We start from the raw sequence: 12283 nt of genomic DNA, 5'->3' as shown, positions 1-12283 counted from the left end.
TAACTAGGGTGCGATCTTTAATAAAGCCAATTGATGGGGATATTTACAGGGGATCATTTATAAGGGAAACATTTACTAAAATTTACTAGTGAAGGTTCTAAAAACCATAACAATATATATATATATATATATATATATATATATATATATATATATATATATATATATATATATATATATATATATACATATATATACATATATATATATATATATATATATATATATATATATATATATATATATATATACATATATATATATATATACACATATATATATATATACATATATATATATATATATATATATATATATTTAAAAAAAAAAAAAAAAAAATATATATATATATATATATATATATATATATACATACATATATATCTCTTACTATAATTCACCAAATGTCCGTCCGTCTGTCTGTCCATCGTCCGTTCCAAGGTACCGCAAAAACAGCTGAACCGATCGCAACGATAATCCTGGGTGGGTAATCCTGGGATCTCCTGGAGTAAAATAGGGTATATTGTTTTTCCAATTTCAGCTTTGGCCTCCAGCATTTTCAGGTTTGGACTCCCGCATAACGTTATTTTCCCGGGTGCCGCACAAACGGCTGCACCGATCGCTGCGCAGCTGCACCGATCGGACTCGGTGACCTCGGACTAAAGACCTTTTATAAGGACATGGGTTGCATCCCTGCTTGAGAGAATGCCAACCCCTCCCCGCCATCACGGTTGTCTCTCCAACTCACAATCCCACGAGATATGTGGAAAGGACGATCCAAAACCAATTATCTTCTTTTTATGATTCGTATATAAACATCATTAAAAGTAAATGATGACCTTGGCCAAAGTTCAAACGACGTTTAATCACTACATGAGAGAATTCCACATAGCTATTTGGGCAGTGTATAAGCTAACAGATCGCTGTCTCCATCGATCTGGCTAAGGCCGTAACACCTATCAGCTCAAAATCCTTTTAACTGTTGACTTGGTAGTTTTTACAATGAAGGAAACATTAACAATGTTGTTAAAAGTTTATTTTGTGATTAATTTGTGATTGGAATGAAAAAAGAGATATCGAGTTCAAGTGAATGATGACATGCCGTGATGGTTTCTAATTTCTGAACGTGAACTTCGCGGATCGCCATATGCAGATTCGCCATGGACCCACGATCGATGTTTCTATACGTGAACGTACCCGTTTGTTTGTGAACGGGTACGTTTTTCATGGAAGTCCTTCACGAACTTGCTGTCCATGTCTGACGTGTGACTGAAGGTGCTACAGGAATGTGGAATTTATTGGTTTCATGCTTTAGCATTCGCCGTATCTGCATTACCTGTTTGCTTCTGGCTTCCCACCCATACGTAGCACGGGTATCTCACTAGTATATATAATTAATGCTTTGAGACATTAGGAGTATATCAAAATCTCTCCAGCATAGTTTTGACATTCCAGTGCCCCAAAACATGTTGACATTGCTTACATGTAATGGTTCCTAGGGTAAAATGGCCTTAGCAACCATTTATTTGTATTTCTTTGTTTTTCTATGACTGTCACTAATTTCTGCTTTGAGATATTAGGAGCATTTCTAAATGTCTCTCCAGCCTAGTTTTGACATTCCAGTGCCCCAAAACCTGTTGATCTTGCTTACACGCCATGGTTGATAGGGCAAAATGGCCTTAGCAACCAACTCTATGAATTTCTTTAAGTTTGTATGAATTTCTCCATTTGCTCAATTTTCAGACTTGGGAACAATTGATTTTGATGTTCAGGTACATATTTTGAACATATTAACGAAGGTTTCATGTAGTCCCCATGTGGAGACTACGGAACTCAAAAACTAAGAGAAAAATTGGGTATGGCCCATGGTCCATTAGCTTTGGCCTCAAATGGCCCTTTCTGAGAGAATGTAGTGGTGATAGCGAGGTTCAATGCCTCCCACGTCGGAGCACCCCAAAATGTCGTCGGCCAACGATGGTGAGAGTGCACAGAGCCACTAAGCGAGCTGTGAAGATGGCCCTCTTTCCTCTCTCTATGTCCCTCCCACGAACGTCACGGCCTTCAGACCACCACAAGCCCATCAGTCTCCAAAACCTCCTTTAATAGCCGCCACCACAGCAAAGAGCTCCTTTCTCTCAACAGCGCGCACACTCAACCAGCACCAGGCCCACAAAGATGGCGCCACCTTCTTCCTCGAAAAACAAGAGAGACAGACTCCTCTTCTTCCTCTCTAGACCCAATCGGGCCGTTTCCCTCGCCGTTCGCCCCGCCACATCCACAGTCCAATCACGTCCCTACAGGGCGTGGCCTCATGGCCTTCCTCCCTGCCCTCTTATTCTCTGCTTCTTATGGGCGGGGCTTTCTCCTATTAGGTTCATTGTGGGGCGGGGTTTAGTCTGACCGGCTCCTTCTTTGGCTTCTGTCGGCGGTAAAGGTAATTTCAAGGAGGTGCATAGCCGGCCGTGACAGCAAAAACGTTAGGGGAAAGATTAGAGAGGGTAAGCAAGCACTGGGGTAAATTTTCCATTAACCCTTACTACTAATTAGCACTGATTCACCCACACCCCCCCTCCCCCCCGTGTGAAGAACAATTAAACAACTTTAAGTTACAGTCTCCCTACTTATTACATCGAGATTTCTTCTACGTGTCACACGGTCCATGCTATTAATTATACAGTGCTACATTTCCTACGGTATCCTTTTATCTAACCCCCACAAACATAACAATGTCATATATGTCATCATATATATCATAATATTTGGACATAAATTCTTTTTTAACTAACGGGACCTCTGAGCAAGCGATTGACTTAGCTACCCTCAGCCGATCTTAAATTATCGCGGTAACGAAAACCTGTCATGGACGGACGGACGGACGGACAGACAGCCGGCCAACCCGGAAACATAATGCTTCCGGCGACTTTGTGGGTGCAGTCATAAAACACCAGGCTTTTCCTCACCGTTTCTGGAATGATTGATGCCAAAGGGGATTCGGTTGATACTCAGAATGAATCCATCAGCAGTCGTGACCTCGTATTCTTCACTTGGATATCCCTGGCTTGTTATAATTTGACTCTGTAAATATCAAATTTACACACAACCCCTGGTCGAAAACAATCATGAACTACATGACAAAAGACTTGCATGAAAATCACTAGTTGTGCACTCAAAGATCGCCAAAAACAAAAATGAGGTGAAAAAAAAACGCTCAACCAGATCGACACAAATCAATCGGGATATCAATCCTGGGATCACAAGATCCCAAGCCAATAAGTAAATAGATATCAGGGCCTCAAAAATGAAATCCACCTGCGATCGGGTTAACGTTTTATTTCCTTATTTAAATATTGGTGCGGTCCCGGGTTTCGGGGTTTACTGAGGGGGGGCCTCAGTTTCCCTCGGACTTACCGGGCCTGAGGCCAACCAAGCATGGATTACTTCACATCCCCGCGGGTTGCGAACACCAAATAGTTGACTACGTGGCCCAGGGTCCTCAGTTTAATTACCGTTTACCTGGGGGTCACGTGGTTTCCTAACTGCGCCCTCGATATGCACAGATCTTATCTTATCTTCAGGTCTTTATTGGATGCAGCCGACCTAAACTGCCAGTGCACATCAGACTTAGACTGATTAGAGCCAATTAGTTGGGGAATTAAAACCTCCTCGGCTAACCTATATGCGGACAGTGCTAGACCAATGAAGGTGCTTTGATCTAGCCTGACCTAGCGGATGATGCTAGACTTAGGTCCGTCCCTCAAACTCCATCGCACAGCTCCTGCTCCATTCCAACCAGCTCCGACCCGCCTTTCATCGTACACCGCTGACCAAGCCAAAATGAATCCGTTTTGTGTCCAGAACACTGTGCATTATATAGCCGCTAGGCAGTGCTGGAGCTTTGATACGGACCATTAGTGATGCTAGGTGTGGTTACCAGCATTTGCAGTGCATTGGTGTACGTCCAGTTTCTTCAGGGTTGGCACCACCACACGTAAGACTCCAGTCGTAAAAAATGCCCTCATTCTCTGCGGACGTGCCATGTAGTGGAGCTCCCAAATTAACATATGGCTGTTGTCTTTCTCTGTGATTTCCGGAGAGTATGAACGAGCGCTGGGAGTCTAATTGATTTTCCAAATAAGCTGAGCGTTAGGACTACTAATGAGGAGCTAATGACCGATTAACCCACATATTTGCTCTTCTGCTAACGAGGCCTGAAGAGGGATGGTGAAGCGTCCATAGCCATAGCATCACGCCACTGTCGTTGCTGCTGCTTTCCGAAGATGACAGCAGGCGTCTGCCGTTTTTGTGGTTGAAGGGGTGATAGTGGCAGCATTGAGAGTGAGCTGTGGTTGAGGTGGCATCATGGTTGTGGTTAGTACTGCGGTTTTGAGACGTTGTGGTTGTTTGTACTGAGGTTGCGGTGTTGTGGTTTGAGCAATGGAGAGCATGTACAGTGAGCTAGTGTAATGTTTGATTAATGTGAAATGTTAATAAATGTGTTTTCATTATTTTGTAGTGCAGTGCGATGATTGCAGCATTTGTAGGAAGAGCATGGTGAAGGTTATAATGGTGTGACAGTTTGTTTCTTGCGCTCGACTTTAATTGGGCTTTGGCGCCATATGCAAATTAGGTAAAGGGGGTTGTGTTAGAGGTTAGGTTAAGTGTCGTGTGCCCATGTGGGAGTTTGCTTACACCTAAATGGAGGAAAAAACCTCACTAATCCCACACAACGCATCTTAACCCAATAAGCCCACTACACAAAAGGGGAGGCCTATCTGAACAATCACGAATGAAATAACTAACTATAGGGACCTGTATGGTGGTTGCATTGCCTGGGGAAGGGGAGGTGACGACTTGAAGAACAAGATGAGGAGGTGGAAACGGCACCGAGTCGTATGGAGGAGGATCTTACGATGTTCATGAATAACTCTGGATCCGGGGAAGCAAAGTTCCCTCCAACGGTGAGGCCGTCGGCATGGGAACCGGTGGTCAGAAAACTCCCCAGCAGCAAATACAGCCACAGTAGGTTGCACATTCTGTATTTCGACGGGTCTCCTGCAAGTATCAATATGTTCAAAACATCAGTGTCACAAACAAATTCCACATCTCGCAAGCCATCTCTGGCATCCCAAACAAATTACAAATTCCTGGTCTCACCTATAGGGGGAACTGCATCAGCAACACAGCCGCACACACCAAACACAACACAAGCACACAATTCCACATGGACGTCTCAAACAAATTCCACATGGACGTCTCAAACAAATTCCCATGGATGTCACAAACAAATTCCACATGGACATCACAAACAAATTCCACATTCACGTCGCAAAACAAATTCCGCATGGATGTCACAAACAAAATCCACATGGAGGTCACAAACAAATTCCACATGGACTGCACAAACATTCCACATGCCGTTCACAAACATTCCACATGGAGGTCACAAACAAGTTCCACGTGAACATTGCAAAACAAATTCTGCATGGATGTCACAAACAAAATCCACATGGAGGTCACAAAACAAATTCCACATGGAGGTCACAAACAAATTCCACATGGATGTCACAAACAAATTCCACATGGACTGCACAAACATTCCACATGCACGTCACAAACATTCCACATGGAGGTCACAAACAAATTCCACATGCACGTCGCAAAACAAATTCTGCATGGATGTCACAAACAAAATCCACATGGATGTCACAAACAAATTCCACATGGAGGTCACAAACAAATTCCACATGGATGTCACAAACAAAATCCACATGGATGTCACAAACAAAATCCACATGGATGTCACAAACAAAATCCACATGGATGTCACAAACAAAATCCGCATGCATGTCACAAACAAATTCCGCATTGATGTCACAAACAAAATCCACATGGAGGTCACAAACAAATTCCACATGGATGTCGCAAAAACTTTCACATGGACGTTGCAAACATTCCACATGGATGTCACAAACAACTTCCACATGGATGTCGCAAACAACTTTCACATGGACGTTGCAAACATTCCACATGGATGTCACAAACAAATTCCACATGGATGTCACAAACAACTTTCACATGGACGTTGCAAACATTCCACATGGATGTCACAAACAACTTCCACATGGACGTCGCAAACATTCCACATGGAGGTCACAAACAAATTCCACACGCACGTCGCAAAACAAATTCTGCAAGGATGTCACACAAATTCCTTATGAATGTGACAAACAAAATCCACATGGATGTCACAAACAACTTTCACATGGACGTCGCAAACATTCCACATGGAATTCGCAAACATTCCACATGGACGTCTCGCTAAGAATAACAGCTATCGGCATGACATGTTCATCAATAAATCGATTACACAACGCACAACAACAGCTGTAGTGTACTCACCTGTATTCTCCAAAAGACTTCAGGAAAATTAATATATAAATATTCCAAAAACGATTTCCTTGTACTTTGTAATTGAGAACGAACGAATTGAAGTGTCCCAAGCACACCTTGAACCCCGTCACTGTCGTCGTCCCAGGTACTCAAACGCTATTTGTGTGATCTCCTTCCCCTGTAACCTGATATTCTGGTCATACTAAACACCGCCCGGACACGAAATAGGGTGGAGTGAACGTCATTGGGAGGAGGTAAGAGTGAATGGAAGGATTGCCGCCAAACTCGCATATTCTATGGCGCTGCGTTCCCTTTTGCCTACATTCACTCTTACCTCCTCCCTATAAGGTCGACACAACGCCATACGGTCCATAAATCCAATATGGTGGCCAAATGTCAACATTTCTTTCCCGTCTCTACACCTATAAGTTGGTTTACCGGTTAAGGTGGCTGGCGTAAGATCGCAAGGTCCCTGTTGGATTAGCACCAGGTGGGGTCGACTCGGCCTGACATCCTTCCGAGATCGGCAAAATGTGTAACAGCTCTCCTGGGATGAATGAGCCCTTCTGATATCCTGGGAAGGAGTGGCAAACTTTCCGGGACTCTGCCCAATAGCGAAGAAACTGCTTTGGCAGCCAAATGCATCTGAAAATGCAAAAAGGAGTTGTCTTCTTCTTCACCTATTCCACACACACGAAGCCAATAAATATGTTTACGATTCACAAAATACTTTTTTGTCAAACACACAGGACAATGATACATGGAATAAAGAACAAATGATCCAGATTTATGAAGTTATATATACTTGTGACGAGACAATTCAAATAATGGTAAATTTAGTGTTATGGGGACAAACTAAAGCGAACACCAACAACTCAATTCAGTACAAACGGCGAGTCTAAGGACACCAGATGTTAAATTATGTTAGTATACGTCATATTCCCTGAGTTATTGCATATTGAACATTCAAATTTACAATGTGGTGAAAACGTTGATTTTCAACATTCTCGAGCAGAACAAAAACAAACTTATTTACAGTTTGACTAAACCGAAACTTATTTACAGTTTGACTAAACCGAAACTTATTTACAGTTTGACTAAACCGAAACTTATTTACAGTTTGACTAAACTGAAACTTATATACAGTTTGACTAAACTGAAGCTTATTTACAGTTTGACTAAACTGAAGCTTATATACAGTTTGACTGAACTGAAGCTTATTTACAGTTTGACTAAACTGAAACTTATATACAGTTTGACTAAACTGAAGCTTATTTACAGTTTGACTAAACTGAAGCTTATTTACAGTTTGACTAAACTGAAGCTTATTTACAGTTTGACTAAACTGAAACTTATATACAGTTTGACTAAACTGAAGCTTATTTACAGTTTGACTAAACTGAAACTTATATACAGTTTGACTAAACTGAAGCTTATTTACAGTTTGACTAAACTGAAGCTTATTTACAGTTTGACTAAACTGAAGCTTATTTACAGTTTGACTAAACTGAAACTTATATACAGTTTGACTAAACTGAAACTTATATACAGTTTGACTAAACTGAAGCTTATTTACAGTTTGACTGAACTGAAGCTTATTTACAGTTTGACTAAACTGAAGCTTATTTACAGTTTGACTAAACTGAAGCTTATTTACAGTTTGACTAAACTGAAGCTTATTTACAGTTTGACTAAACTGAAGCTTATTTACAGTTTGACTAAACTGAAGCTTATTTACAGTTTGACTAAACTGAAGCTTATTTACAGTTTGACTAAACTGAAACTTATATACAGTTTGACTAAACTGAAACTTATATACAGTTTGACTAAACTGAAGCTTATTTACAGTTTGACTGAACTGAAGCTTATTTACAGTTTGACTAAACTGAAGCTTATTTACAGTTTGACTAAACTGAAACTTATATACAGTTTGACTAAACTGAAACTTATATACAGTTTGACTAAACTGAAGCTTATTTACAGTTTGACTGAACTGAAGCTTATTTACAGTTTGACTAAACTGAAGCTTATTTACAGTTTGACTAAACTGAAGCTTATTTACAGTTTGACTAAACTGAAGCTTATTTACAGTTTGACTAAACTGAAGCTTATTTACAGTTTGACTAAACTGAAGCTTATTTACAGTTTGACTAAACTGAAGCTTATTTACAGTTTGACTAAACTGAAGCTTATTTACAGTTTGACTAAACTGAAGCTTATTTACAGTTTGACTAAACTGAAGCTTATTTACAGTTTGACTAAACTGAAGCTTATTTACAGTTTGACTAAACTGAAGCTTATTTACAGTTTGACTAAACTGAAGCTTATTTACAGTTTGACTAAACTGAAGCTTATTTACAGTTTGACTAAACTGAAGCTTATTTACAGTTTGACTAAACTGAAGCTTATTTACAGTTTGACTGAACTGAAGCTTATTTACAGTTTGACTAAACTGAAGCTTATTTACAGTTTGACTAAACTGAAGCTTATTTACAGTTTGACTAAACTGAAACTTATTTACAGTTTGACTGAACTGAAGCTTATTTACAGTTTGACTAAACTGAAGCTTATTTACAGTTTGACTAAACTGAAACTTATTTACAGTTTGACTGAACTGAAGCTTATTTACAGTTTGATTGAACTGAAGCTTATTTACAGTTTGACTGAACTGAAGCTTATTTACAGTTTGACTAAACTGAAGCTTATTTACAGTTTGACTAAACTGAAGCTTATTTACAGTTTGACTAAACTGAAGCTTATTTACAGTTTGACTAAACTGAAGCTTATTTACAGTTTGACTAAACTGAAACTTATTTACAGTTTGACTGAACTGAAGCTTATTTACAGATTGACTGAACTGAAGCTTATTTACAGTTTGACTAAACTGAAGCTTATTTACAGTTTGACTAAACTGAAGCTTATTTACAGTTTGACTAAACTGAAACTTATTTACAGTTTGACTGAACTGAAGCTTATTTACAGTTTGACTGAACTGAAGCTTATTTACAGTTTGACTAAACTGAAACTTATTTACAGTTTGAATAAACTGAAGCTTATTTACAGTTTGACTAAACCGAAACTTATTTACAGTTTGAATAAACTGAAGCTTATTTACAGTTTGACTAAACCGAAACTTATTTACAGTTTGACTAAACCGAAACTTATTTACAGTTTGACTAAACTGAAGCTTATTTACAGTTTGACTAAACTGAAGCTTATTTACAGTTTGACTAAACCGAAACTTATTTACAGTTTGAATAAACTGAAGCTTATTTACAGTTTGACTAAACCGAAACTTATTTACAGTTTGAATAAACCGAAACCTATTTACAGTTTGAATAAACCGAAACCTATTTACAGTTTGACTAAACCGAAACTTATTTACAGTTTGAATAAACCGAAACCTATTTACAGTTTGACGAAACAGAAACTTATTTACAGTTTGACGAAACAGAAACTTATTTACAGTTTGACTAAACCGAAACTTATTTACAGTTTGACTAAACTGAAGCTTATTTACAGTTTGACTAAACCGAAACTTATTTACAGTTTGAATAAACCGAAACCTATTTACAGTTTGACTAAACTGAAACTTATTTACAGTTTGACTAAACCGAAACTTATTTACAGTTTGACTAAACCGAAACTTATTTACAGTTTGACTAAACTGAAGCTTATTTACAGTTTGACTAAACTGAAACTTATATACAGTTTGACTAAACTGAAACTTATTTACAGTTTGACTAAACTGAAACTTATTTACAGTTTGACTGAACTGAAGCTTATTTACAGTTTGACTAAACTGAAGCTTATTTACAGTTTGACTAAACTGAAGCTTATTTACAGTTTGACTGAACTGAAGCTTATTTACAGTTTGACTAAACTGAAGCTTATTTACAGTTTGACTAAACTGAAGCTTATTTACAGTTTGACTAAACTGAAGCTTATTTACAGTTTGACTAAACTGAAGCTTATTTACAGTTTGACTAAACTGAAGCTTATTTACAGTTTGACTAAACTGAAGCTTATTTACAGTTTGACTAAACTGAAGCTTATTTACAGTTTGACTAAACTGAAACTTATTTACAGTTTGACTGAACTGAAGCTTATTTACAGTTTGACTAAACCGAAACTTATTTACAGTTTGACTAAACTGAAACTTATTTACAGTTTGACTAAACCGAAACTTATTTACAGTTTGACTAAACTGAAGCTTATTTACAGTTTGACTAAACTGAAACTTATATACAGTTTGACTAAACTGAAACTTATTTACAGTTTGACTAAACTGAAACTTATTTACAGTTTGACTGAACTGAAGCTTATTTACAGTTTGACTGAACTGAAGCTTATTTACAGTTTGACTAAACTGAAGCTTATTTACAGTTTGACTGAACTGAAGCTTATTTACAGTTTGACTAAACTGAAGCTTATTTACAGTTTGACTAAACTGAAGCTTATTTACAGTTTGACTAAACTGAAGCTTATTTACAGTTTGACTAAACTGAAGCTTATTTACAGTTTGACTAAACTGAAGCTTATTTACAGTTTGACTAAACTGAAGCTTATTTACAGTTTGACTAAACTGAAGCTTATTTACAGTTTGACTAAACTGAAGCTTATTTACAGTTTGACTAAACTGAAACTTATTTACAGTTTGACTGAACTGAAGCTTATTTACAGTTTGACTAAACTGAAGCTTATTTACAGTTTGACTAAACTGAAGCTTATTTACAGTTTGACTGAACTGAAGCTTATTTACAGTTTGACTAAACTGAAGCTTATTTACAGTTTGACTAAACTGAAGCTTATTTACAGTTTGACTAAACTGAAGCTTATTTACAGTTTGACTAAACTGAAGCTTATTTACAGTTTGACTAAACTGAAGCTTATTTACAGTTTGACTAAACTGAAGCTTATTTACAGTTTGACTAAACTGAAGCTTATTTACAGTTTGACTAAACTGAAGCTTATTTACAGTTTGACTAAACTGAAGCTTATTTACAGTTTGACTAAACTGAAGCTTATTTACAGTTTGACTAAACTGAAACTTATATACAGTTTGACTAAACTGAAACTTATATACAGTTTGACTAAACTGAAACTTATTTACAGTTTGACTAAACTGAAGCTTATTTACAGTTTGACTAAACTGAAACTTATTTACAGTTTGACTAAACTGAAGCTTATTTACAGTTTGACTGAACTGAAGCTTATTTACAGTTTGACTAAACTGAAGCTTATTTACAGTTTGACTGAACTGAAGCTTATTTACAGTTTGACTAAACTGAAGCTTATTTACAGTTTGACTAAACTGAAGCTTATTTACAGTTTGACTAAACCGAAACTTATTTACAGTTTGAATAAACTGAAGCTTATTTACAGTTTGACTAAACCGAAACTTATTTACAGTTTGAATAAACCGAAACCTATTTACAGTTTGAATAAACCGAAACCTATTTACAGTTTGACTAAACCGAAACTTATTTACAGTTTGACCAAACCGAAACTTATTTACAGTTTGACTAAACTGAAGCTTATTTACAGTTTGACTAAACTGAAACTTATATACAGTTTGACTAAACTGAAACTTATTTACAGTTTGACTAAACTGAAACTTATTTACAGTTTGACTGAACTGAAGCTTATTTACAGTTTGACTAAACTGAAGCTTATTTACAGTTTGACTAAACTGAAGCTTATTTACAGTTTGACTAAACTGAAGCTTATTTACAGTTTGACTAAACCGAAACTTATTTACAGTTTGAATAAACCGAAACCTATTTACAGTTTGAATAAACTGAAACTTATTTACAGTTTGACTAAACCGAAACTTATTTACAGTTTGAATAAACCGAAACCTATTTACAGTTTGACGAAACAGAAACTTATT

General features: G+C 37.5%; 1 protein-coding gene across 4 annotated transcripts in view; it reads right to left on the bottom strand.

Moving 5' to 3' along the window:
* LOC137427518 (lysosomal acid lipase/cholesteryl ester hydrolase-like) overlaps nt 1-7029 on the bottom strand; it is a 65599-nt gene extending 58570 nt beyond the window's left edge. The window contains exons 1-3 of one of the 4 annotated variants that reach the window (XR_013623486.1): nt 6829-6970; nt 4910-5052; nt 2961-3075 (exon numbers count right to left, since the gene is read on the bottom strand). Coding sequence is in view for 2 of the 4 variants with exons in the window: in XM_068117066.2 (XP_067973167.2) it covers nt 2961-3075; nt 4910-5032 (238 nt within the window). In the remaining 2 variants the exon portion in view is untranslated. Of the gene's footprint in view, nt 1-2960; nt 3076-4909; nt 5053-6399; nt 6713-6828 lie in introns of those variants that run through there. The other 3 variants (XR_010984513.2, XM_068117066.2, XM_068117065.2) reach the window with 3 other exon arrangements.
* Between the last annotated feature and the right edge of the window lie 5254 nt (nt 7030-12283).

The sequence above is a fragment of the Myxine glutinosa genome, chromosome 5 (genome assembly GCF_964187855.1).
Source record: "Myxine glutinosa chromosome 5, kmMyxGlut1.1, whole genome shotgun sequence".
NCBI classification, from domain to species: Eukaryota; Metazoa; Chordata; class Myxini; order Myxiniformes; family Myxinidae; genus Myxine; species Myxine glutinosa.
Note: the sequence above shows the minus strand (reverse complement) of the source record. Positions and strands in the feature narration are given on the sequence as shown.